This window comes from Lingula anatina, chromosome 10 (genome assembly GCF_051362555.1).
Source record: "Lingula anatina isolate TDL-2025a chromosome 10, LinAna3.0, whole genome shotgun sequence".
Classification (NCBI taxonomy): Eukaryota; Metazoa; Brachiopoda; class Lingulata; order Lingulida; family Lingulidae; genus Lingula; species Lingula anatina.
This window is the reverse complement of record NC_141776.1, coordinates 13,321,753-13,349,383: the sequence shown is the minus strand read 5'-3', so window position 1 is coordinate 13,349,383 and position 27,631 is coordinate 13,321,753. Positions and strand designations below refer to the sequence as shown.

Here is a 27,631-nt window from a genome sequence, read left to right as displayed (position 1 = left end):
AAGAGAACTTGTTATAATTTCCATTCATACAATCACATTATCCAACATCCACACCTCTTCAACATTGTAAAATTAAACACAACAAGTAACACAATTCATACTTCAACTTTTCCTACCTTAGCAATGCCTGCCACCCTCTTGGCTCCAAACTCTCCCACCGTGCTGCCATGATTCTCTTCTATCATGGCAAGTATGAGGTTCACTATACAGTCTGCAAGCTCAAAGTCCTGAAGTGAATACAAAACAAATGTTTTAATATTTAATTATTCCAAAAACTGTTACACTCTATTATTTATTTTCAGGACCGGTGAGTAACCCATCTTTGTTTCTTTGCGTATGACATACTGTCTCATAATTATTAAAAGTATATGTTATTTTTTGCAATATATTCTGCTTGTTATGAAAACAAATACTTTGATTCCCTTAAAAACTGTTCAAGACCAATTCAATCTCCATCCTCTAGGAAGACACAGTGGCTCATAATGTCCCAAATACTTTAATTTTTTCAGGAATTCGCCCCCCTTTCCCCAAAACATGTAAGCTGCTATTCACCTCCTCAACTGTGATGGACTTGGAGTGGTCTGCACGCAGAATAAAGTTGATGTAATCACAGACTTTGTTGTCAAACACCACGGCTTGGTTGGTCACGTTACCCTGGAATATGACAAGAGAAACAAGTATAAAACACATGATTTACAGCTATAGCTTTTAAGCATTAATTTCTTAATAGATTAGTCTGATATAAGATTACATGCTACTAGTAAAATAAATATGTTATCTTAATGTTATTCTTTCTAATATTAGGCGTTTCTTTCATTTCTTTTCAATTCTGATTTACTGTGTTCCAGATGGATAGAAAATAAATAAATAAATAAACAAATAAATAAATAAATAAATAAATAAATAAATAAATAAATAAATAAATAAATAAATAAATAAATAAATAAATAAATAAAGTTGTTGGTCTTCAATCACCATACTTACTGAGGTCATTAAATAAATAAATAAATAAATAAATAAATAAATAAATAAATAAATAAATAAATAAACCATACTTACAGAAGTCATTTCCACCAGGGTGTTGAAGAGAGCTGTCACTAGCTTGATGTGTTCACTAGTAATGGAAGAATAGACAAGACCCAGGAATTTGGTCACTTCTCCCACCAAGTTTACTGTCTTTATGTTGTCTGGCTGCTCTCTCAAATAGTCCTGTAGTTATAGAGATAAAAATGTAATAATGAGAATGTGTATTGGAATCCTTTATGCAAATAACCTATAGGAAAACTAAGGGACACTATGGTGCTTTCTAGGGTAGTTCTACATTATTATTAATGACAACAATATTTTAATCTTTCAACTTGTCGAATGAGATCTACCTATCACCTGAGATTTATTGTAAAAAAGTACAATAATTATTGTACTTTTTATAATTAATAATCACTACAAAGAGATGATTTAATTTGAACTGACATACATGTATACCAAAATATCTTGTCTTCAAGTTAACACAAGTTAAACTCTTGAATGAGGCTGAACTGTCCATCCAGCGGTCAGTGTGATAACATACCTGTAAATCCGCAAACTGACCATCGCACATGGCCCCCAGTACTTTGAGGACCAGTGTAATGTAGCCCTCATCTTTATAGTCCAGGTCAGTGGCTCCCTCTATACCCACTTCCTTGGCCAAAGCTTCTAGTTCGTTGTCATCAAAATCCTGATGCAAAGGGAAAAAATTATTACAGAAATTATGCAAGTTTAAGGCACTCAAAGAGTACAAACCTCCACCAGGTCAATTCAATTTTTATTATTATTATTATAATCAATTAATTTATGAATCACCAACAAAATCTGCCTGATATTGAGTTAACACATTTATGGCCTATCCTGAGATTTTTATCCAATGCCATTCATATTTTTTTAATTCAGCTGCAAACTAATAAACCAACAAAGGAAGGCAAAAACATACCTGTGACAGTAGTTAAAAATACAGAGGAGACCATTTTTAGTAAAATGACTGAATTCAATTGGATAAAGTAGTAAATGTAATCGGTTAGTGTTTCTTCTTGAATGACTAGCAGACCAGCTGGAAGATTACAAAACATGGCCGACCAAATCCACTCCAAGAACATACCTCCACCTTCAACTCAACACCAACAGGGCCAACCTTGTTCCCGCTACCAGTCAACAATGGCTGCTTGTCGTCTTTCCTCTTCATCTGCTTCAGTTCTACTCCGTTAGCACCCTCTATAGGGGGAAGAAGGCCTTTGTTCATTTTTGCACCAGCCAACATGGCCGCAGTGCTACCCATGAGGGATGGAGAGCGATTCAGACTGGTTCTGCTTCCCAGCCGACTCTGGCTGCTGTATCTGCCCTTGAGTTTGGCTGCAGACGTCACTCTCTGAATTAGATAGCGATGTTTGTATACTGGTTTTACTAAATATGAGATTTTATGGTAAATATTTTTAGCAAACTACATATATACATATATACCGGTATATGTCAATCAAAATTTGTCAAACCTAACACATATGAAAGTTATTTCTTAATTAATAATTCAGCCAGACTAACCCCCATCCTCCTTAAATAAGATTAAATAAATAAATAAATAAATCATGCCACGACATTTGCACCTTACCTTCTTTTTCCCAGTGGACTGCATGCTTAATTTTGACCTGAATGCATTGGAAGCCTGCACAATGTTCATTACTTGTGTTCCCACCCTGGTGGCGCGGAGCAGGGTCTTAAATTGCTCTATTTTGTGCTCCTGTGATGCCTGGTGTTGGGCTATGAGAGCGCGTCTGTCGGAGGAAGAAAAAAATACATAAGTCTGCATTGAAGACAGTAGAATATTCAATACCATTAACAACTTGAAAAGTAAGGCATTTTCAATGATGGAGAAACTTGAAAAAATAAACATTCCGTTCATATTTTATCTTAAAATTTTAAAAAGTTTTTATTCTCATATAGCATGACTGATTTAACAAAACGATAAGTACAAGATTGAAATATCACACTATATGACAGAAAGCTAATATATAAGTAAAAGATGTAATGAGTAATTTGATATTATTCTAATGTGAGTATGACGTCAGATGTAGCCATGTGAAGACATCTCAGAGCCAGCAAAAAAAAATCATCTATTTGCATAACTCGACTTACTTTTCTCTGTAGTTGATGGCTGACATCTGCATTCGTTCTCTGACTGCCAAGAAAAACTTTTCTTCACGAGTTCCAGTGAAATAGTCAGCTATACTAGGCTAAATTAATAAATATATATATAACTTAAAGACTTTTAAATATAAATCAATTTCTGTTTTAAAATTATTGTTATTATAGTATAACCACATATATAATGAAGGAAATAAAAAATGTCATTTTATTCAAGTACACCATGACTAATCAATAACCATGAGGATACAGAATGCTACTACTTCTACTTCTTCTAATACTAATAATAATTATTAATATCATAATTATAAACCGACTGCACATCACAACACAATAACCAGTACACCTAACGCAATTTTAACTTCACAACTAGCACAATCCTTGTCTGCACATCCCAACACAATCATCTGCACACCTAACACACTCCTCACCTGTACATTGGATATACTGCCAAACAGCAACAGTCCCAGTAGAGAGAGCACTTCCTTGATAATGTTATCACCAGGTTTGGCCAGGAGAGACATTGTAATGTGTGGAGTTTCAAAGTCATTCAATGCTGTCTGGACATCATAGAGCCTTTGGATAGATCTAAAATATATAACAAGTAAAAAAAAGAGAATACCCATAACAACCATGTTATTTGTGATCAAGGTTAATAATGACAGCTGCATATAACAGCAAGAGCAGTTTAAAAGTTCTAATTAAGTGGTGAATTGTAACATTTCCAGATGCATACCATGTATTTTTTTTTCAATTTTTGGGGGAGGGGAGGGGTTGTGGGGGGATAGGAATCAAACAGATTACAAATTAATTATTAATCAAATACATTAATCTATGACATAGAGACAATTCCATTTCGATACCTCTTTACTTTCCGTTTATGGAAGTTGCTCTGCCAGTCCTGAGGTAACTTCACCACCTGGTTGTGTATCAGAGCACGCATTATCTGCAGGCACTTCACGTCCAGCACTTCCTGGGCCATGCGCTCCGACTCCATGGACAGTGTCGACTTGGACGAGATTCTGGAAACAAAGAATATGTAATTATACTATATATATATATGTACTATGTATATATAATTAAAAATCATTAAAGAATTTAATGTTTAATTTTCAACTATTTGGTATTTTGTAAGCATCTCACAGAAGAAAAACCTTAACATAAAATCATATTGAGTATTTTCCATTTGTTCTTATTTGCACACTGAGTATCCGCAAACAATCAACATGTTAGACCAAACAAAATCACAACTGTTACACTCGACACAATCAACAGCACACAACTAGCATTATGAATAATTATAACCATCTCACAATCAGAAAGATAAGCCATACATACTGTAACTGCTTCCCAGATTTCCCAATCATTGCAATCACTTTCTAATTAGGTTCCAGGCAGCACTATATGATGACCATCCTCAAAACAAATGCAAATATCTCACCTAACACAATCATCACATCCAATTCTAGCACACAGTGAACTGTCACAACTAACACATTTATCTCTATGCCACACCTAATACTTACTTGACTATCACACATAACACACTCACTTGACTGTCACACCTAACACACTTCATTGTCACACCTAACACACTCATATCATACCTAAGCTGTTCCAGCAGTTTACTAGTCAGTATATATCTCTGCGCAGGCTGCAAGTCTTCCTGAGTATTCTCAAAACACTTCACCATCATCTGGAACTCATTCCCCAGGGGGAGCTCCTCATCCCCACCCACATCTGTGTAGTCTGAGGGAATATTTGATAACAGTTATTAGACTAAAAATGTTGTATGAATGTTGCACATTGTATAATGCTATGCATAAAAGTGAAGACTTGTCAATTCTGAGTATTGTACTTTCTATAATATTATGTGTAATACTATAGACTGTAATGCTGAACTGAAATCTCTAAAGGGAAATTAACCCAACAATCAGAATAAATTAAACCATATGTACAAATTCTAAAATTTAGTGTTTTTTCAAAAACCATCCTGATCATGTCTCACTCCTGTGCAAAAAAATTAACCAGAACCATAGAATCACATATCATAGAATATTTCAACATTTAATGTTTCTTGAAAAACGAAACCATGTCTCACTCCTGTTCATGTAAGTGTGTAAGAGTCAGCCAGCATCCTTGTCAAATCTTACCTTCATTGCTTGGGAACCCAATCTGTGACTTGACGTCATTGAAGCCTCCGTACACCATGCTGAAGTTCTGCGCAAATATATTCAGCTGGATATTGAGGTCTTCCTCACCCTGGTATTCCCTGATATAGTTCTGGAACACCCAACACAATTAAAATTAATGTCACACCTAACACAATTATTGATGACACACCTAACACAATTAATATTAATGTCACACCTAACACAATTATTGATGTGACAATCTGCACAATCATCATTGTTGCCAATAACATATTGTTGTAATTTTAAAGCTATTAATTCTGACACAATAAATGACATTAGTTATGTGATATCTAACACAACCTTTACTGTCACAACTACCACAATCATCAGTCTCACCACTGGCACAATCATCAGTATAACCACTAACACAATCACAATCGCTGTCTCTTTCAATTTTATGGTTCCCAATTTATTTCCTTCCTTGCTGCTTCCACTTACCTCTTTGGCTTTGTTTTGGACTTTGGACCCTGAAGCACCTGCCCCATACTGCTCTTGGAATTCACGCATCACCTGGAAAATATACATATAATGCATAGAGAAACATGTAGTGAAGGGCTAAATTGAATTAAGCTCATTTTCTTAAGTATTCCGTAAAAAGAATACAACCTTCAAATAACCATAAATAAAAATCTACACACATGTATGTCATTACTAATATCTTTTTGGTGTATCTCGAAATCATGAATTCTGTCTAAATGATAAATTTGTGGTAAATTTGTGGTAAATCATACTGTTAATGAAATTCAATTTAATTCAACAGATGAAAATTGTTATTTTTTTTTTTTTACTTATTTATTTATTTATTTATTTATTTATTTATTTATTTATTTTTGCAGTAACCTCCAACATGCCATAAAACTAAGAGAGAAAACTATTTTAAGACACTTTTAGAATTCATACCCATCTTTGAAAAATGTTATTAATAAAAGGCTTGGATACCACTAGCAGACATTAAAGTTTTGTCAAACTGTACAGTTCATAAAATGTGGCAAGGGAAAAAAGTTAAGATATTGAAGTACATAATACAAAAGTATCACTTAGCTGATATAAATTACTGTTTAAAATGATAAAGATGTGTTAATCTGGAAAGGACCACCACCAACTTTTATCAGAACAATAAATTATTTGGCAATTGTGACAGAAAAAAAAAAAACAATTAATCCCATGATTCAAAGTGAATATGGTGAACCAGTATAAACATCCAACAACAAGATATGAACAACAGAATAGTGTCGAAAAAAAAAAGATCCCCATTCAAAGAAAGTGATGTGAAAATTGGTTATAGTTCCCATACTATTTTCTAGAAAGAATAAACATATCCAGTCACACTTATCCACACTGAAAACCAAAAGCATTGCACAAACTTATTTTGAGTAAAATGTTTTCATGTGTGTATACAATCTACCTTTATTGTCTTCTGCCAGGTTAGCAATTTAAAATCAACATGAAATGAATGTGTGATAGTGTTTATTGTAGGGGGGTGAATTATGATTGTGTTGGGTGTGACTGCTGATTGCGTTAGCTGTGACTCATTGTGTAGGGTGTGAAATGTGATTGCGCTGGATGTTTCTGCTGTACTTTTCACAGGAGATAAGCAAGTTTGGTGTACATGCATGATAATTAATAAAAGCACCATAGTCAAGAACTGTCCCAATAAGCAAACTGGGGGTCTCCTGGATTTGAAAAAAGTCTTTTTCGTGATAAAAGTAATACTAAAAATAAAAATCATATTCTTAAAAAAATTTACCTGAACTGCTTTTTTTACCAAGAATTTTCTACAGGACCTCTAAATTAACCATGAAGTGGTCTTGATATAAATTATGTAACTGGGTCAAGGTGACCTACTTACCTCTGGATCTACTGTAGACATGGGTAATACTGCACTGGCACAGGCAATCATGCGTTGTAAATGGATTTCGTTGCTCATCAAGCCCCCTAACACATCAACGAATGCCTACAAAACAGTTTTCTCAATTCACATTATGTACCACTAAAAATCTTTTGACTTTCAATCAAATTTAACAATTTTACCTAAAAATAAGAAGAAAAAGAAACTAAAAAGAAATTCAAATCCTCTCACCACCAGAGCAGTAGCTAGCTTGTCCACAATCTCTGGTTCTTGCTGATGTTTCTCGTCTTCTGGCTCTGGGGCGTAAACCTGGCGGAAGAAGATTTGAAGGAACGGGAAGACAGCCTCGATGAAGTAATGTAAGGTGCCATGATAGTACTCTACAAACTCATCTCTGGAATAGGGAAAGAGTGAGAATAATTAGGAATTAATCACTGAAAAAACATCAAATATAACGTTTCAATTCTCCGAAAATATTCATTTATCTGTCCAAGTTATTGACAGTTATCTTTCTAATCCTTTTATTCTGATATCCATTTTACATGAAAAAAAATACTATTCACGAAATGTGCAACTTTTACTTACAACACTTTTTAGAATTCATAATCACATAAAATCTAATACATTATTATAAATAAATACTAAGTAAGCATGTATACTAGTAAGAGTCACAAAAGACCTACTTTCTACTTGGTCCCATTTCCAGCTGATGCTTTGCTTTGGTCTGATTTTCTTTCACATACTCAGTCACCTTTTCCATCTCCAGAGTAACATTTTTCATGAAGTCCCAAACTCTCCTATACAGACAAAATTGGCATACAATCTCATTTTGCTTTAAAACAGGAATTATGTTAACAAAACTTAAGATATTACCAATTGTTGAATGATTTTTAATCATAAAAATTCAAATGTGGACATAAAGTTTTCTTGTTAAAATGATCTAGTTGTTTGAAAAGAAAAAAAATAACCATACTTGTCATGTGGCAGGTCCCCTGCTCCAATCTCGATCAGACTGCTGGCAGTGTTGACGTAGACCCAGAGTAGAAACCTCAAATATGGCCGCCTGCGATGATTATTGATCTTGGGGTCAGTTATTATGTCCAGAAGCTCATTCACGCTGAAGATGGTCTGGCAGATAGACTCAATGAATCTATTCTCACCCTGGAAGAAAAAGGAATTTACCTTGTTAAATTTAAATTATTATAACAAAGGTTCCTGAAGACTAATAACATCCTGTTATAATAAAAATATATAAACACAGTCGATTTTTTTAAAATGTACACATATTTCTAGATTTATATTCTAGACTACTAAAACAATCGACTTTGAAGGAGTTTGAAAATCCAGAGTAAGTCGGTAATTACCGTACCTCAGAGCATGTAGCCAGTAAATCCACCAGTGCCAGCAAGTAGATCATCTCCTTGTTCCTCTCTCCTGTCAGTAGGGCCACACTAAAATAATAAATGACAACCACTAAAATATCTTTTTCATTGTCTCTTGAGTAATGATTGTAAAATAGTCAACTGTATCTTAGACAAAAGGTCAAAAATTTTATGTCACATACATAAGGTGTATAGAAAGTGCTTATAGTCTCTTTTGAGAGAATTTATATCTTTTATTATCATCAAATACTAAATTGTAGTAATATAGGAAAAATCATGGATATGAATGACGGCTGACTGTCCCATTATTATGTCTGCATACAATATTGTATTTATTTCTTGACATAAAATCTACATTTGGCAAATTTAGTATATCATAAATTTTAAAATATATGGTCAATATCCTTAACTTTGGTCAAAAATGAGTTTCCATGGGTCAACTTGATATTTCTGTATTTACAACTAAAACTAAAATTTTGATGCACTTTCATTTTTCAAATATTAATCCGTTTACCGCTCAACTCACCATCTGTCTTTGTGTTTATCCACAATGGCTGCCACATCCGTGCGGTACTCCATAAAATATTTCATGACGTAACCTTGGTTACGTTTGAGTGGCAGGTCCAGCTCTTCGACCTTGACGACGGCATTCAGCAGGTCTAAGAACTGTGGCACATCCAGGTGGTGCTGTGCCACTAGTTCCATCACACGCTTCACCTGGTGCGGCATTATCCTCATGCATGTTATCTTGTTACCTGTGAATACCTGAGAAAACAGAGATGTGTAAAACACCTGCACAGATTTGTTATCCTTCATTAAAATAACTCAGACATTTTCACCTTCCCTTTATAAAATTGAGAGACCACAACTATCAGAAAAACATCTGAACAGATTTAGTATTATTATAACCTACATTTAAATAACCCTGACATTTCCACATTGTAAATTTGACAATATAGCCATATCTTGTCATGAGAGATCTGATTTTGAAACCAAAAATTTGAAAATTTGGAAGAAAAAGGAATATTCTGCGACATGACCAAGGCATTCCCCAAAGTCAGAATTAAGTTGACCATGGCAATATACTATCTATAACCTATCATTTATCTCTATGTTGAGTGTACCAACCTGTGAGATTCTTTCACTCTCTGTGTGTGTGTGTGTGTGTGTGTGTGTGTGTGCGTGTGTGATTTTGCATTCATGAGGTCACCCCTTCTAGATGTCTTTTTGTCATGCATCCATTCAACCATTATCTTAGCAGCATCATGGTCTGTGTCACCACCATCATCATCATCATCATCATCATCATCATCAATACCCTACCTCAGCCAAAGCCTCCCCCAGCTCCTGTTCAGCCCCCTTCACATTCAGCAACACGTCCAGACGGTTGAACAGCCTCTCCTGGACGCTGGCGTTACCCCGTGCCATCACAGTCAGCAGTCCTAGAGCCTTCTGGAACACCTGCTGTAGGCCACGGTACTGCTCCTGGTAATACCACAGAAAATATGCAGAGATTGATTGTTAACTCAAGTTCCACACAAATACATACAGATAATACCTGGTAATACAGTGCCATGCAAAACATACAGTAATTAATTTCTAATTTAAATTCCATACAAATACATACAGATAATACCTTGTAATACCATACAAAATACGCAGAGATTAATTATTAAATTAAATTTAATTTCCATAAAAATACAAACAGATCAACAGTAAAACTTTAACACCAAACTAACAAAATTAATTTAAAAATAGTATCATTTTCAAGGATGGTCACTGTTGATCATAACAGTTCTCAAATCTATAGTAAATCATAATTTTACAGAAATGAAATAACTTCTTGAAAGCAAAATCACTGAGCAAAAAAGAGATAAAAAAAAGAGATTGACTATCTGCACATCAGGTGAGTATAAGAATTCAGAAAGCCAGGTTTGACATCATGATTTGACTTAGAAAATTGAATATGTTTTTAAAATCTGTGTGAACGGATACCAAGCAACTCAATGAAAGACGGAAATTCAAGGAATTTAAAGTTGATCAGATTTTCTGTTTGAGATTTTCAAGTTTTAAAGCCACAGGAGAAGCGGGAATATGAAACCAAATACCAATAGCAAACTCTTCATCAGCATTCTCAATAAATAAATAAAATAAAATAAAAAATAAATAAATAAATAAACAAAGCAAACTTATCATAATATATATATACACACATCAAATATGAATGTACCATAGTCACATCTGAAGTAACATTTGTAACAGTCCAACTGAATACCACAATAACAGTAACTAATACAATAACCAAAGAAAATAGGGGAAATTGGCCAAAACAAATTTGAAAATTTATATTTTGCAGTTTCACACAATAAAGTAAGATAAAAGCCATGTTTCCAGTCAATTAAGAACTGCCTATATTGCTACAACCCAGCTAAGGAGACTGATCAATAATGATTAGCTCACCATAGACGACATATCCAATCTCTTTATCTCCCAAACACCAATATCAGTGTATATATATAAGTCCTGCCACCGTAAATGAGGTAAGTCATGTAAAGTTAACTTAAAGATGGTTTCCCATGGTGAGGTTGTCATAAACACACAGCCCAGCAATGTGGGTTTCATCCAAACTGACTGGAAACAAGACTACAGAGCCTTGCAGAAACTTCAGACATATGCAATGCACAAATACAACATAAATACACAAGGCATATCCCAACAAAACATATCACATATTTTCCCCCACACACATGCAGTGCCATCTTGGTGAGGTCCTTGAATTCTATTTTCTTCAGTTTCAATCTCATCCCACCAAATGATTTCTGTGCGAGCAAGGAAAAAAATAAACAAGAACAAATATGGTAAGGTGGTGGGAATTGTGTCTTGGTGCTGAATCCATATTGAAGGAGAAGAAAAATAAAATGGTAACAAACTGGATAGTTTGTAAAATGTTTAATACACTTCACATACAGTTCTTATCCTGTTTCAGTAAACCATGAATTTGTGAAATTTTCAGAACTTAATCTCAAGAGCAAGATTTCACCTGAGCAACCATTTAAATTACAAATGGCAAAATGTGCTAAGTGAAAGAAAATAATCCCTCTGACAAATTGTTCTGAAAGAAATACAATCTGTAGGCAGGTCTTATAAAATCTGAATCAATTAGGGAATGAATGTCCTGATACATCCGTAGTGGAATATCGCAGAAAATAAAAAGATACATGTACATCTAGTACTGGAATTTTATTGTATAGCAACACTAAATGTCCAGTACCCTGCTGATGATTGGTGGCAAATATCCCAAATTTGGATCACTGCTGAGATACACTTCAGCACAGTACTATCAAATTATCTTTTTCCCTTATTTTATTATGAAATTATTGATAATAAAAAATAACTGCCATGAACATTATATTAAAGATAAACCTGAACTAAAAACTTATCTAAAAAACTAAAAATTGATCAAAGGATAAATATTAATCTATGCATGCATTTAATACTATAATACTCAACACATCTCCCATAAAATATCTCTGTTAGCTTTAATGAAACGAAAACTTACATTAATTCAAAGACCATTACAGGAACAAATATACCACACTGACAACGAGAAGAAAACAATTATAAAATAAGGTCTAATAAAACAAATTTAACAGCAAATCATCCATGGTAACACAAAATGTATATCTATATTAAGCTTGCAATGGTGGGAAGCAAGCAGGATGAAATTACCCCAAATCACGCTGAATTTTACGGTATACTGAAAACATTATATCTCTACCAACAGCATGTCTTTGTGCAGCCTTGAGGCCGTCTTTTGAATCTTCCAGAAGATGGTCAGAATTTAACAAGTTTACACTGATGGCATCTAATTTTTTTCTGTCAGAAGACTGTCAGTAATGGAGGATAGACCAACAAAGACAATTTGGAAGACTGTCAGAAAATATCTCTGGATCCGCCCCTGTTAGTGAAGACAACAAATGTCAGAAACATGCTGCCCAAGTAGAAAAATAGAGAGGTGAGTTCTCAGTGTCCTATGAAACTCAGGCTTTCCCAATTGCAACTATTATCAGAAATCAGGTTTAAAGTTGTTGTGCAATAATTTCTTAATATATATTTTTTGTGCAATAAATTTGGAATATAGGTAATTAACCATGCATGCACTGGAATGATTGACGATGGGTAGACTACAGTTACTAAACAGTTTTGCATAAAATTATGGTACAGCATTTTAGTTTGTAATACACCATATAACATATGTCCAAAAACCTTTGTACCAGTTATTTTGTGCAGCACCTTTATGTCACATTTACAATGTTTATTTCATAGTATAGCCTGTCATCAAATTGATCATACCAGTCTTTTAATTTGGATTTATACAGCTTTGGAAAAGTTGACTAATAATAAGATATTTAAAATTGAGTTGGGAATGCAATTTGCAATTTTTATGTCGCAGTTTAACACTGAAAATCATTTATTAGATAAAATTTACAGTTGTCCATGATAAAAATTATGAAATAATTTCAAAACTACCACAATCAAGTGATAGACCAAGCATGGATGTCATGTAAATGCAACATATCTGTCAAAGAAATTCCCTACACCAAAAGTAATCTAGGTACCTACCCCGCCTGCTAAATTGGACTGTAAAAGATAAAGCACTTTACAGACAACATAAAAAAGACAATTTATGCTTACACACAAAAACATGTACACTTTTAACAAAAAAAGAACATCCAGTACCCAAATGCTATGCTGTACACTACAGAATTCTCAGGATCTTTTTTTCCTTTTTATGCCTAACCAATTATACCTGGCAGCCCTTAAAAGAATACTTTTTTTCCAGAAAGTCCTTATCTACTTTAGATAGGAGAGAGATCCAATGATTTTGCTACACTAGAGATGTTAGCATGAAACACTATCATAAAGATTTTTCTAAAAATGCCAAAATGTAGTTATACTTGGTTATATGTAGGGAGAAATACAAGATTTACTTAAAGATCTAAAACTCTAGCAATACCTTCAGAAAAGTTATATTCTGATTCATTGTACTAGTACACTGCCAGCCATGATTGGAATCTTAATATGTAATGAACATCGTATATGTCGAGAATTATGTTATGGATGTAGAACACAAATATTTTGTAGGAAAGACTTTATTAGAAAATTTTAGACCATTTTTTCTGTACATACCACAAGACTGACGTCAAATTCTTTGGCCAAGATGTCGAACATGTCCTCTAGAATGGCTGTAAAGAACAAGATAAAAATCTTACAAGCTATGAACAAAATTATCAAACATTATTTATTTACCTACAGCTGTTTGTTTATCTGTAAGGTATCTTTGTTGTACAAATTATTCCAATTTACTCCAAGTGGCAAGAAATGATGCAACTAAAGGTATATTAAAAGTGTGTTGGGTGTGACAGTATAAAATGTGTAAGGTGTGACAGTGTGAAATGTGTTAGGTGTGACAGTATGAAATGCGTTGGGTGTGACAGTATGCTCATTCTACAGACCTTGATTGTACAGAATATCCTGGTTAATCCCATGGGGCTGAGCCGGATCTTCAGGCAGACAGCAGTACTCTTTCAGCTGGTCCAGGATAGAACACATGGTCTGAATCTGGGCGTCGTTCATCTTGGAGTGGATCAGGCGGCGCATTAAGGGAAGCTTGCTCTGCAGGTCTCGCAGGACTCTCACAGAGTTGTCTGTGATCACCACCTGTAAGAATATCAAACATGGCTCATTAAACTTGAAACAATATTTTTCATTTAATTTTATCTTGAATGTTAATAGTTATATTTTTCCCATTATAACATAATTTCCTTTTTTACATGTATAATTTAACTCTCTTCCTAAAAATTGATCACTGTAAACTAAATATTATTATAAGAAAACAAGTTTTTGCTGTTTTACTTTTTCTCACCATTTCACTCCATGAATGGGAAAATTAATCACAGACAAAAACTAGTTTGATAGCAAAGTCAAGCAAAAACTGAACACTATATTATGTTGAATATGATATCCATAAAAGCAGTCAGTGTTATTCTAGTCTTACCTGTGCCTGGACTGCCCTCTTGAACAAGTTATCATGTGCTGAGAAATACCTGGTCAGCAAGTACAGGGACTGGGTCACCATCTTGTCATACTCATAGTGGGACAAATCCTAGAGGTAATCATATGCACATTACATTAACATAAATTATTTAAATTAAAATCATATCAAAATGTATCATACAAGTCTGATCAATATCAATCTTCAACTTTCATTCAAACTTCATTTTATAAATAAATTATTTCTTTAATTGTGTTCATGTAGGTTTAATATTTGTCTACAACACTCATCATAAAAATACTCACCAGCAACAGGTCCTTGAGAGACTTGCCCCTGAGCTCTTCAAAATCTTCAAATGCATATCTAAAGAATGCTGACTCTTCAAACATGGCCTCTAGCTCTCTTAGCGCCACCTTCATCGTACTTGAAAAAAAAATGGAGAATTATATAAAACTGATTATCCAAATCAAAACTGAACAGTCCAAATAATAAGCAAATAAAGACAGAAAGAAATAAAGAAATGTTGGAAATAGGCATCTAAAACAAACACTAAAATTAGCACAACCCTTATTGGACTAGTAAGTAAAAAAAAAACAATTTTTACTAGTACAGCATCTATGTTCAGTTGCCACAGACTATATGTAGCAATGAATCACTCAGACGGACTACCTGTCCACTCTTGGGTCCTGGTCATTGGTGATATCAAACTCCCCCTCCAGCAAGGGGGCCAGTGCCGCCCAGGTATCCTGCCCACTCCCCAGTGCCGTGCCGTGCACCTGTTTGTGGACCACTTTGAACATCTGGACAAAACGCTCCAGGCGGATGTTGAAACGCAAGTTGAAAAATAAGTCCATAACTTGCATGGCTCTGAAGTAGGAAGATTGAAACTGATCATGATTTCAAGTTTGGGAATAGGCTGGGTGTTAGCTGTGACATTATTTTCATGCTTGGTGTGTTGGGTGTGACAGCAGTGTGTTAGGTGTGACAGCAGTGTGTTGGGTGTGACAGCAAAATTAGGTGTGGGAGTGTATAAGGTGTGCTGACTCTCGTAATTAATTGCATTTGTGCGACAAACCCCAAGGTCTTAATACTGTTAAATTCACAAAAGCCTTAATAATAATAATAATAATAATAATAATAATAATAATAATAATAATAATAATAACAATAGGGGTTTATTGTACTCTTTGCAATACATAAAACATATAGTGAATGCATATTTAAAATATAAAGATATACTATTTAATGGAAGTAGGTCCATTTCTTACTGATGTTTAGCATCCACCACTGCCTTAGTCTGAGCATTCTCCTTGTATCTGCCATGTTGTCTGTACCACTGCAAGGCTTTCATTTCCTCCACTGTCTTGCCTAAAATTGATAAAATTATACAAAAATACTTTGATTTGCATAAGACGAATTTGTTTAGCAGCAGCATGAAATTATAAGGTACAGAAATTAATCCTGCTGATACTAGTACTATATCTGAATCTGTATCAGTGAAAATAACATTTACAATTATGTCTGACAATTTTGCAAAATTTTTCAAATTAGTATTTGAATGAAATAAGAAAGTAAATATAACAGATGACAAACAAAGAAACATAAACAACATGCAAGAGATAACTATAGTGTGTGTATATTCAGAAAACAGACAAATACTTCAAGAGATTATTACTCTTCAATCCATTTGATCAACCTAATTATAAAATCAATAAAACAAATCTTTATTCAAATAGAATTTTTAACGGTCAAGACATTCAGTGATTAACAAACAGATTTCACCTGTAGTCTCCAAGTCAGGTTTATCATTGGTTCCATCTAGCAGACTCAGTAATGGCCCCAGCAGCTTCTTGATGTCACTCAACTTCTCATAGAAACTGTACTTTACCAGGTGGTAGATGAGCCGAAGTACCTAGAATTTGACAAAAGTATTGCTTTGTAGTAATATGAAATGAAGTCTACAATGAAAAAAATCCTTTCCATAAATGGATTTGCTAATACATGTATATAGGTTCTTGGAGTCCTTACATTTCTTATGCAAAAAATAAATTAAACTAAAAAGAAAACAACATTTTTTGAGCTCACAGCCTTTAGTATCAGAAAGTGTTTTAGACCTGTTGTGTTTCTTGGGTGTACCACTAACCAGGGTAAAGTTTACTGAATTGTGTTAGTTGAGACACCAGAACACAATCCTACCTGCATCACCAGCTGGTTGTGCCCTATCTCTGAGGCAGTCATGTCTGTGTTCTGCTGAAGAAACAACTCAATCCAAATCTTCAGATGTGGAAACACTTGCTCTGTGGTCGGATCACGGGGAACAGTGGCCTGAGGGTGATATGAAACATTTTGAAAAATTATAATCAGCAAGTTATTAGGATAAAATAAAAATGATTCACCTATATACATACATACATACATACATACATACTTACATACATATACATCAGTTGGTGACATTTCTCAGAAGATACTAAATACGTAAAAAAATGAGAGAATAAATCTTTTTTCCTTAATGTACTTTATATTATTATTTATGTATTAATTTGTTAGTGGTATTGTCCATTTCTTTTGATGTTATGAAATATTTACAAGTGCAAGGAAGTAAGTAATATCCTTCATTAACTATAGAAAGAGCTCCATCTGTTCTTCTTCACAGAGAAATATTTAATCTGCACACTTACGCCTCCGGACATGTTGCGATCAGTCCTTGGCGTGCTGTCATGAATATCCTCAAAGGCAAAGGTCAAGGTCACATGGTCCAAAACAGATATATTCTCCCCAATGTCAACAAAAAGAACTGAAAACAAAGCAACACATTGGAGTTTCCTCTGTGAGATTAGGCACATCCCAGTTTTAATAAAAATATTCATTAAATATTCATTGAAAATTGCTTCTAGTCATAATAATTGTAAAGACAAAGTCAACTTGCAGGCCAGCAGGTAAGGGGAGGGGATTAGAGGCTTCAAAAGAACTCTCATTTTTTATAAGAAAAGGTCCACTGTGAATCAAAACATGATCTACATGTAGGTTCTAAGCCACTGGGTCAACTAATGGGACAAAGGGGACAGTTATTTTCAGAAAAAAAAAACTTCCTTTAAAATTGCTGACTACACATGCTTGAACTGATGCATTTATATTCACAAATGCCTCGATCTTTTCAATGGGGGAAATTATTTATCTTTGGGTCATTACTGCATGTCCTGCATTTTTAATATTATATCATACCTATGATCAGTGATACATAGATGGCCTTCAGAGCATCCGGGAGTTCCTTATCCTGAAGACAGCTGTAAACTTGCTGCCATGTCACAAACTGAGTGATGGTTTTAATGGCTACTTCGTTACGACCCTGGAAAACATGAACACATTTTGTTTTTAAATGTATTTTTATTTGGTTGAAGAGAAAATCTTGGTAATTTTGTATGTCATTGTATTAAACTGATCATGTGCAAGTTAAATCCTAAAACAGTTTAAATAAATAAAAAAAAAACATGTACAGGTACTGTATGAATCAGATGTTTTGGTATTTAGTATGTTTTTGGGAGGAACTTACATGGCAAAGATTTTCAAATAAATCCAGCTGATGTTCCAGGTAACGGTATTCTTCCTCAACTGAGCTTTTCTGAAAATAATTATCATCAAAAGAATCAAGTTTATGAAGGATTTGTGGGTGATGCACGTGATATGTACACAAACATAAGATTTATCCTGGATTGAAGTAAATAAAAAAATTACAACCAACTTTCAACTTCAGATCTTTTTTTGATTCTGGACCCATCTGAGTCTCTAATTCTAAATCTCAATTAACCAAAACTTGGTCATAGGTATACATTAAAACTCTTTTTATTTAAAAATAAAAAAGGCATATATATATTTACCTGTTTAACTATACCCTTTGACTGTGCACCCCTCGCTGCTCCAACTCTCCCCATCTGAGAGCCAGAACGTCCTGGGACATTCAGCAACTGAGATCCTGGACGCTCTGAAGCCAAAGATATGGTATCCAAGGCTTCATTGATATCCTGGGCAGCACTTTTGGCTTTCATTTCGGCCTCATACTGAAAAAAGAGATACAATTTTATGAATAAAGCCATGTATTTTTTTTTCACAATTCAGGTAAATGTTTGATAAAATACGTACAAACAATCATTATTATTATATGGATCAAAATGAATAAAAAATAAGATTAAATTATGAGTAAATTGGCATTTTCTTTCAAACGTCATTTAAGATCATAGCTTTAATTCACAATTACATCACAATGACCAAACATTGTTTCTGGCAATTTTATCATTATTTTCTTTACATTGACTGCACCTTTAAAAAAAATGAGCTTACCTTTTTGGCAAAGTCCAGTAACTTGACCCACTGTGACCTGTGGTCCACTTTGACGTACACCACCCCTGGTTCCTGCTTAATGTTCTCACCCATTTCTGTCAGGTACACACAATTCTGGATTGACACCAAAAAAATAATTAGGTCACATACACACAGTTCTGGTTGGATATTAAAATCTTAATGCTATAAATATTTGAATGGGTACACACAGCAGTTTTGAATTAATAGCTTAGCAATAAAAACCGGCATATGATGTAAAATATGTGCAGTTCTGCAGTCAGAGCAAGCCAGTAAATAGAGATCAAGTGCAAGTTCTTACTGGATATTTAATTGACAAAAAATGAATTCAATTTATCCAACATTACACGAAAATATAGCAATAATTAACATGTCTTAATACAAGGCTTGTTATCATCAAAGCAATTTAAAATTTGTAATGAAAGGAGTGTTATAATTTCTAGGTTAATAAAAATGGGACTGACAGTCACAATGATAATGTTATCCAGGTGAGTAATATAACAATTCTTCAACATATCAGTACAAAGGTATATATGTTATAATATTCATGTTAAAAGTTTATTGGTAGATACAACTACTGTATTCTCTAAATATTTTATACAGCTCATTCTCAGATTACTGACTTAAAAATTGGGACAAATATCCAACCCAAATGTTTAATCTTTCATATAATCTTTTTCAGAATAAACATTATAATGAAACAAATAATACACGGTCTGAGGGAAATTTCAACATGTCAGACTCAGAGGGAATAGGTGTTAGCACAAAAATCTGTAAGGTATGTGGTATAAAATGTTACAACATACAGGTACAAACAAACTAAATTACACCTCTTTTGTCTTTTTTGTTAAAAAAATATGTATTTGCTTAAATGTTGGGAAAGAGAACTTGACAAAAAAAAAGACGTGAAAAAGATTGTAATAGGTGTGAATGGCTAAGTTTTACAATGTGGTAGGTGTGACAGCATCAGATGTTGAAGTGTGCTAGATGTGAAAGTTGTGTTAGGCATGACAAAATCAGATTTGAAATTGTGTTAGGTGTGATAGAATAAGATGTAAAAGTGTGTTGGGGGAAAGGAATAAGAAGTAAAAGTGTGTTAGGTGTGCCAGGATGAAATGTGTCAATGTGTTAGTTGTGACTGAAGCAGATTTGACAGAATTTGAGATATTAGTGTATTGGGTGTGACAGAGAGAAATGTTTGAATTTGTTAGGTGTGACAGAGAAGATCCCTAAAATGTGACAAAATTATTATAAAATGTGTCACTTTTGGTCTACCAGTCATATTTTTTATATTATGGTTTAATCCACAAGCAACTGAACTTGTGTTTTTGTATAAAAGACATACGGTTTTATGCAGTGGCTTGTACATCAATACACACTTTGTTTTGTACATATTATTGCATATTAGCAAACAAAATCACATAAGAGTGGTTATATAAAGTGTAAACAATACATTGAACATATCCACGATGGCAAAAAATATACAATTCAAGGACAATTTTTATGAAAACACAAAAAAAATGATAAAATTCATACAATATCAAATGTAAATTACATATTCTCTAAAATAAAGTGCATCAGCAAATAAAAACAAAACTGTGCCGTGCCGTACTTACATGTCTTTTTGGTCCCAGCTGTGTATTGTATTATATATAATGAAAACAAAGCGAAAGCCTAAGCTAAGCAAAGCATAAAGAAGCAAGCTGATAATAACTTAATAATTCATAAATATTGTATGCAGTTTGCACTTTCACAAAGAAAACTATATCATTCTTTGGCCTTTTTCCCTTGATTTGTCAGATTTCCAAAATTCGCGAATTTGTTTTAATTTTGACCACTGAAATGTTTAAAATTTAAAAGCGACTTAAAACACTTAAAAAATTCCAATTTTGTCACTTTGAAAGACAGTCTAATAGTAATTAACCGAAACATTTGCTAACCATTACATTCTTTCTACCAATTTTTTTTTAAATGTGAACTTACAAACTGCATACTTAAACAATATTCTAAAAGTTAAGTCCCCAATACCAATATATCACTTAGGTCAACATATCAAAAGGTCAACAAGCTAAGGTCAACTAAGGGTCCAAGCCATCACAATCATCTATGGAAGCCTACTCACATGCTTTGACCCATTAATAGATGGCTTCTTTTTCTTCTTGTGCTTATGCTTAATGATGAGCATTATAACATTTCTTTTAACATGTAGGACAGTTTGTAAAAATAATTGGTAAAAAATTATCCTTCAAATATCACTGTTTTAAAAATCAAATTTACTTTAAATCTCCTGCCAAACTGGGGCATTTTCACATACCAGTAAATTGTCTAAAGCATGAAAGACATTCACACTAAGCCTTAATGAATCTAAAAGATACAATGTATACAGGATATGTGCATTTTTTTCTTTCTTTTGTTTATCAGCTATTAACAATGAATATGATTTGATGATTTTTTGACTACATATTCCCCTGAAAAAATATCATTATTGTAAAAGAAGAGATCTTTTTACATATAAGAATCATTTTATAGGAATGAATGAAAATATTAAGAATAATGCTAGAGTGTACAGAATATTTCTGGATAGAGTCAAGCTCCATTGTATAACTGGAAAAAAACTGACACCGATTTTTTTTTTTTAATTTTTACTAGGCAACAAAATAAAAAAAGAAAAGTGTGAGATAATAATATAGGCAACAGCCTAGTATGCAAGTAGGCCTTTTAATCAAAAGCCAGCAAAGCATTAATTTTCTTCTATTAATATCAAGCAAACATGATGAAAAAGCATTATGAAGAAGGCAGAAAGATGTTTGACATGGAATTGATTTCTTATTTGCAGCTTAATCTGCAAGTTATTGCTGCAGCCAATGCCAAATTTGCCTGACACATTCCTGGGGTTGATTTCACACGGCCAATTTCTGGTAAAAAAATTCTGGTATCAATTGCCATTACAGTGTCTTAATATTAGGATTTGACCAACTCTGTCATTTAGAGGATAGCTTATGGTATTAAGAGGCTTTGCGAAAGCATCCCCAGGACTCCAAAAAAAAAAAGAATTTGAATACTCAAGAATACTTATCAGTATCCATATACTCAGCATGTATGTACTCCAATACTTACTGCCTAAATTTAAACAAAATCAGTGAATGTGCTGCATTTCGTTGAAACTTGCCACATCACTTCTTTATGCAATTAAGCACATATGTGTATGTCCCTGTACATAGTGAATTGCAAACAAGGTATAGGGCACTATACAGGTAACTTATAGGCACAAATAGACCCTCAGCAGACTAATAAGGATTGAGGTGCAGCAATCGAGGTGATAGAAGTATAGAACAAGGTTGAGGGCGAGTTGAGCAAGGGAGGAGTGACCAAGAGGTAAAATGATACAATCTTGACTCAAATGAAGAACTAATGTGTCTAGATAGCATAACTACCCCTATAAAACCCATTTCAATCCCCTCCTCCATTCTAAAATCAATTTTAATGCAAAATATTCTGTTCCCTGATTCGAGGCCTATGCCAGTTGCATAATTGAAAGTGAGGAAAAAAAGGAAATGTAATATTGCATACCTTTTGGTTGTCCTTCAGCCAGACATCTGTGATATAGGTCTGGTTCTTAGGAATGGCAATGTTGTTACAAACACAGAGGACACTAAGTAACTCCAGGTAACGGTAGTTCTGCAAAAAGATAATTGGAATAATTGACTGGAATGGGCAAAGAAAAGACAGCATTGCTAAAACACTACTGCTATAGAAGGATTGGTATCAGATATTTAATATATTTTATTTAATAAACTTCAACAATGATATATTGGCAAAGAATATTCAAATATTTGTTATTCTTTTAGGCCTAAACAAAATTAATCTAGCCAAAAAACACTCTATCTCTTCAAAAATTTTTAATTTAACTAGATAAAATATGCAAATACTCTTCCTCTTCTACAAATTTAAATCATCAATTGGCAAACATTCATATGCAGAAAAAGAACTAAAGAAAAGGTGACATAATAAATAATCATCTTACCTTCTTAGTTTTCAACAAATTCATAAACTTGTCAATGTGGGCAGTGGTCATCCTGTCCACTATCTTCCTGTTGTCTCTGATCAGCTCAGTGACCATGTAGGCAGCATGTAAACTGACCATTTCCTAATAAAGAATTAATGGGAATTATATGTAAAGTTATGACCAGAACATACAGAGTTAATTAAGTTTTTTAAAAGTAGGAAATAAATTCTAAAATTTTAATTTCACTGTTTAGATGCACCTCAAAATACATTCAGAATACATGAAAATTGACAGACAAATACATGTAGGTGTGTGTGTCAGAGTGTGAGCGAGATAGATGACAGAGTGGACAGACAGACAGACGGACAGACAGACAGACAGACATTTACTTCATGGGAGTCTCTTGTGTGCTGAGACTGTTCTATTCTGTCCAGGAAAAAAGGAATATGTTTGGCAATGTACAGCTCATTCTTCCTACTATCTCCAACCAGGTAAGCTCTCATTACGTCATAGGCTTCTATGAAAATGTCTATAAGATATCTGTAATAGGAACAGACAAAAAAAAGTGAATTATTGCCTGGTGATGTAAAAAGAGTAAACCTTGTTTATTTTCATTGATAACTTAACCTTTAGTTTCACAGTGTTGTTGGACACTATTCTCTTCCCATCTCCATTAATTGCAGCTTAACAGAAACACTGAGAGCATGATGGTAAAACGAGAAGAGTATCTTACTCTGAAATTCAAAGTGCTTTACTTACAACTTCATAAAGGTTACATTATAATATTTTCTATGCTTATTACAAGTCCTGTTGTAAATCATAATATCAATTGTCAAATGCCATGTTAAAATAGGAAAGGATTTTTAAAATAGCTATACAGCGTAAATGATAATTATTTCACAAGTTAATTTTTAATTTAAAAAAAACATCTTGTCCCAGAAGACCTCTTGGTTATCTAAACTGGAACTTCAAGATCAATATCATATAAAACCTGAAAGAGAACATTCCTAACCTTTTGTCATTACTGCCTACATATGGTATCAGCAACACTTTGACCAGCAGCTCTACAATCTGGAGGGAAAATTACAAAATGGTTTAACATTTAATTTTGTCACATGATCATAATGATATCTCATATTTTTGTCTATTTCCCAACATGCTATTCAGTGTCAGCAGAACATATTTAGTCTAGTAAATTAAATCTTTTATCGTATACTTTCTGTATTTTTATAATTATTTACAATACATTTGGCCATGACATTTTCATATTGAATAAAAAACAGTCAACGCTTACACGAAGATTTCTGAGCAGTTTCTGCCTTTTCTTACTGGGTTCACTGTTCAGAAACATGAAGTTGGACATCTCTTTCAAGGACTGGAAAAAAACAAACAAGTACCTCATCAAAAGACCAATGTCTAATGTCTGCCAGTGCTCTGCATTTAAAAATTTGTAAAATACATATCAAAATATTTTTAAAATATTTTGGTTTGAAACAGATTATTTATAAAATATATGACACGCAAGTACTGGGGTATATAACTGCCTCTTTAACTGGGAAAAAATGCTATTATGGTAAAAGATCTCTTAAAAAATAGACCCTGGCCAACCCCCTTTTAAATTTTCTACAAGTATGTGTGTGCCATATCATCATACTTACAGCTTTGATGTCTTGGGCTTGTTTGGCTGTTAAATTCTGACCAGCTTTTTTCTGTAAGTAACAAGAAGAAAATATGTCATAAAGTTTTCATAACTTTTCAGTCTATAATTGTAAAATAGACATGCAAATAGCGCATATGTATGCATAAATATACTGTTCAACCCAACATACATGTACTAGTATACTAATCCCATCAACTTTTCACAATATACCCATATACACAAATGTTTTTCTGGCATTGGATAAATGCCTGTCGATTGTATTCATGCATATATGCATGCATGAATACACATGCAAGTGTGCACATACTTGTACACATACATGCACTCACATGCACATGCATGCACAAACACACACACACAAATGCATTCTGACCTGTTTGATCAAGTTCTGTAGAAAAGGCACCATGCCCGCCATGCAGTTGAAGTTTTCCACCAGGTCTGGGGCCACTTTTTGTATGGTGAACGCATCATTGTACTGCATTTCTTTTTCTACAGACACCTAAAAACATATGCATTATGTAATGTAAATTATGTTAATCACTGTAAGACCTCTACTTTCTTTCATTTTAATATATACTGTTTTATAATTTTTTTTCAGAAGCAAATTCTCCTATTTGAAATAATTATTATATCTAAGCTCAAATTCAACAACAGTCATACTCTGGCACTTACAGCAATATCAAGATCAGTGACAAGATTAAAAAGATTCACCTAAAGGCACCAGCAAAAATATAACTCCCTTTCTTTGTAGTTTAATAATCAAATAACCCAATTAAATCCTACCTTTCTCAGGCTGGCCAATGTCCATTTCAGTCCCTCCATAGACGTATCATCACCCTGGGAACCCACTCTGTCGTCTTGTCTCACATATTCATCTAGAATACAGAAAGCTTACATCACCAACAGAATTAAATTAAGCCTCTTATGTGCCCAGTTACACATATAATGTGTTTGTTGTGATTATGAAATTAATGCAAAATGTGTTCTTTGTTAATCCCTATTGTACCGGTGTACCATGAAAATCTGACTCCCCTAAAATGTGACTCCCCAGTCAGATTTTCATTATGAAAATGTGACTCCCCCTATGAAATTTTGAGTCCCCCCCCCAAAAAAAAAAAAAAAAAAACATTCATTAATCTCATTTTATTTGAGTAAATGACTTTGATCTTGAAGTATGCATAATGGAGGATACATTGGCACTTTTTTTGTAGTTTGCAGGTGAAAAGTTACATCGGTAGTTATTATAAACAATAGTTAAGAGAACCCATAAATGTATAACGGCATTTAATGCTCAATAAATTATCATTATCATGTAATAAAAAAGAAAGTTATTATAATAACTAATTCTCGGTTGACCCCCCACAATTCTTAAATATGAACAAGAATATCTTTGAAGCAGTACGACAGGCCACTTACCAGGTTCAGCGTGAAGCCAGTATCCCGTAACCACCTGTTCTATTCTGCAGTAAGTACCATAGTCTATGGAGTCTGCTTCCTGGAACATAAAATAGATATTTTTTTATTGTTGTCTTTTTTATAATACAAATAACCAGGGGCGGATCCAGATATATTTTTTGACAGTCTTCCATATTATATTTGTTGATCCATTCTCCATTTTTTGACCGTCTTCCGACAGAAAAAATTAGATATCCGTCAATGTAAACTTGAAAATCTGACCGTCTTCCGGAAGACCCAGAAGACGGCCTAAATCCGCCCCTGAATAACTACAGATAAATTTTATCCACAGACATTGCTGTCTTTAGCTTCGATGTCAACACATCTGAAATATCTGCATATCTTGAAATGTTTGAAATGCTAAGCGTATATCAGAATTATAAATTATGATTGTTTCAGGGACAGATAATTAAAACATTTCAGTGGTGTAATTGTAAAAGTTACCAGTATCTCTGATACTAAGAAAATGATAATCTAATACACTCACTTAGTTAATATAAGTCCTATCACTTATGCGAGGTGAATAAAAAGCAACACAAATGTATTAAAATAAAATCTAAAATAAAAATGCATGGCTGTATTCAAATGGCAAAACAAACCGAGTGAAAAATATTTCAAGTGATCGATGCATTATCCTTTTTACCTCTGCTTAAAAAAAGTGTTGTTTCTCAACATTAAATTATATCTTTAAAGTTTATCTACTGGTATAGCAAAAACAAGCAGTTAATCAAATCCAAGCATCATGATACCAATGATTCAACACCAGTGATTTGTGGTGTAAGTGGCAAGGGTCAATAATGGTGACGGCACACAAAAAGCTTATTTGGATTAATTCTGACTATTTCAAGCAAAAAAAATTTCCATGAAAATCAATCGTTATGTGTCAGGCCATCTAAAAATCACACCATCAATTCGTGTGCTATTGACTGTTACAGAAAATGGCGATTATAATCTCACAGGCAAGCAACTCCCAGCGGCCACCATAGCAGCCATTACCTTTAACCCCTTGGGTCCCTTTCGGGTGTTCTCACGATCTATTTTCTGGTTCTGATAATGTAAATGTGGATGATATTTTCAGAGAAATAAAAATACACAGTAAACTCATAGTGACAACAATTTCTGCATTTCATATTTGTTGTGCAACAGATGGTAGTGAATTGGCATAGGTTTGTTTCTTCGCGTGTTTTTAATACACTCATGTCAATGAATACAGTTGTTTTTGCATTGGGCATGATGTATTAATTCATCTTCCACACAAAAACTGTGACGAGCTTTTTGATAAACTGGTTAGCTTCCATTCATAACTTAAACACAATACAAAAAAAAAGAAAAAAAAAACGGATAAAATAGGAAGTAGTGTTGCAAATTCTGGAATTCAAAACAAAATATATAATCACATTTTCTAATGCACTCTATTGCAGAAACATCTCATTTAATTCAAAACAAAAAGTGAGGATGGCCATATACCTCACTACCACAACCAATACAATTTTGTCACAACTAAC

At 33.6% G+C, this 27,631-nt stretch overlaps 1 protein-coding gene across 6 annotated transcripts in view; it reads right to left on the bottom strand.

Annotated features, from left to right (window-relative positions):
• LOC106153780 (inositol 1,4,5-trisphosphate-gated calcium channel ITPR2) overlaps nucleotides 1-27,631 on the bottom strand; it is a 50,437-nt gene that overhangs the window by 10,222 nt on the left and 12,584 nt on the right. Inside the window, exons 11-54 of one of the 6 annotated variants that reach the window (XM_086996943.1) lie at nucleotides 27,123-27,173; nucleotides 26,088-26,166; nucleotides 25,455-25,546; nucleotides 25,045-25,170; nucleotides 24,670-24,720; nucleotides 24,306-24,386; nucleotides 24,024-24,082; nucleotides 23,401-23,551; nucleotides 23,030-23,152; nucleotides 22,576-22,683; nucleotides 21,128-21,175; nucleotides 18,988-19,101; nucleotides 18,528-18,707; nucleotides 18,203-18,271; nucleotides 17,875-17,998; nucleotides 17,331-17,446; nucleotides 16,846-16,974; nucleotides 16,432-16,561; nucleotides 15,918-16,017; nucleotides 15,319-15,516; nucleotides 14,955-15,072; nucleotides 14,653-14,760; nucleotides 14,111-14,315; nucleotides 13,785-13,840; nucleotides 13,218-13,235; nucleotides 9,918-10,079; nucleotides 9,121-9,359; nucleotides 8,582-8,663; nucleotides 8,186-8,373; nucleotides 7,896-8,009; nucleotides 7,444-7,606; nucleotides 7,213-7,317; nucleotides 5,802-5,873; nucleotides 5,322-5,451; nucleotides 4,776-4,917; nucleotides 4,032-4,190; nucleotides 3,600-3,756; nucleotides 3,160-3,257; nucleotides 2,636-2,798; nucleotides 2,132-2,398; nucleotides 1,568-1,714; nucleotides 1,060-1,209; nucleotides 553-654; nucleotides 117-227 (exon numbers count right to left, since the gene is read on the bottom strand). In XM_086996943.1, the coding sequence (XP_086853069.1) occupies nucleotides 117-227; nucleotides 553-654; nucleotides 1,060-1,209; nucleotides 1,568-1,714; nucleotides 2,132-2,398; nucleotides 2,636-2,798; nucleotides 3,160-3,257; nucleotides 3,600-3,756; nucleotides 4,032-4,190; nucleotides 4,776-4,917; nucleotides 5,322-5,451; nucleotides 5,802-5,873; nucleotides 7,213-7,317; nucleotides 7,444-7,606; nucleotides 7,896-8,009; nucleotides 8,186-8,373; nucleotides 8,582-8,663; nucleotides 9,121-9,359; nucleotides 9,918-10,079; nucleotides 13,218-13,235; nucleotides 13,785-13,840; nucleotides 14,111-14,315; nucleotides 14,653-14,760; nucleotides 14,955-15,072; nucleotides 15,319-15,516; nucleotides 15,918-16,017; nucleotides 16,432-16,561; nucleotides 16,846-16,974; nucleotides 17,331-17,446; nucleotides 17,875-17,998; nucleotides 18,203-18,271; nucleotides 18,528-18,707; nucleotides 18,988-19,101; nucleotides 21,128-21,175; nucleotides 22,576-22,683; nucleotides 23,030-23,152; nucleotides 23,401-23,551; nucleotides 24,024-24,082; nucleotides 24,306-24,386; nucleotides 24,670-24,720; nucleotides 25,045-25,170; nucleotides 25,455-25,546; nucleotides 26,088-26,166; nucleotides 27,123-27,173 (5,385 nt within the window). Of the gene's footprint in view, nucleotides 1-116; nucleotides 228-552; nucleotides 655-1,059; nucleotides 1,210-1,567; nucleotides 1,715-2,131; nucleotides 2,399-2,635; nucleotides 2,799-3,159; nucleotides 3,258-3,599; nucleotides 3,757-4,031; nucleotides 4,191-4,775; nucleotides 4,918-5,321; nucleotides 5,452-5,801; nucleotides 5,874-7,212; nucleotides 7,318-7,443; nucleotides 7,607-7,895; nucleotides 8,010-8,185; nucleotides 8,374-8,581; nucleotides 8,664-9,120; nucleotides 9,360-9,917; nucleotides 10,080-13,217; nucleotides 13,236-13,784; nucleotides 13,841-14,110; nucleotides 14,316-14,652; nucleotides 14,761-14,954; nucleotides 15,073-15,318; nucleotides 15,517-15,917; nucleotides 16,018-16,431; nucleotides 16,562-16,845; nucleotides 16,975-17,330; nucleotides 17,447-17,874; nucleotides 17,999-18,202; nucleotides 18,272-18,527; nucleotides 18,708-18,987; nucleotides 19,102-20,621; nucleotides 20,640-21,127; nucleotides 21,176-22,575; nucleotides 22,684-23,029; nucleotides 23,153-23,400; nucleotides 23,552-24,023; nucleotides 24,083-24,305; nucleotides 24,387-24,669; nucleotides 24,721-25,044; nucleotides 25,171-25,454; nucleotides 25,547-26,087; nucleotides 26,167-27,122; nucleotides 27,174-27,631 lie in introns of all 6 variants that reach the window. The other 5 variants (XM_086996945.1, XM_086996944.1, XM_086996946.1 and 2 more) reach the window with 5 other exon arrangements.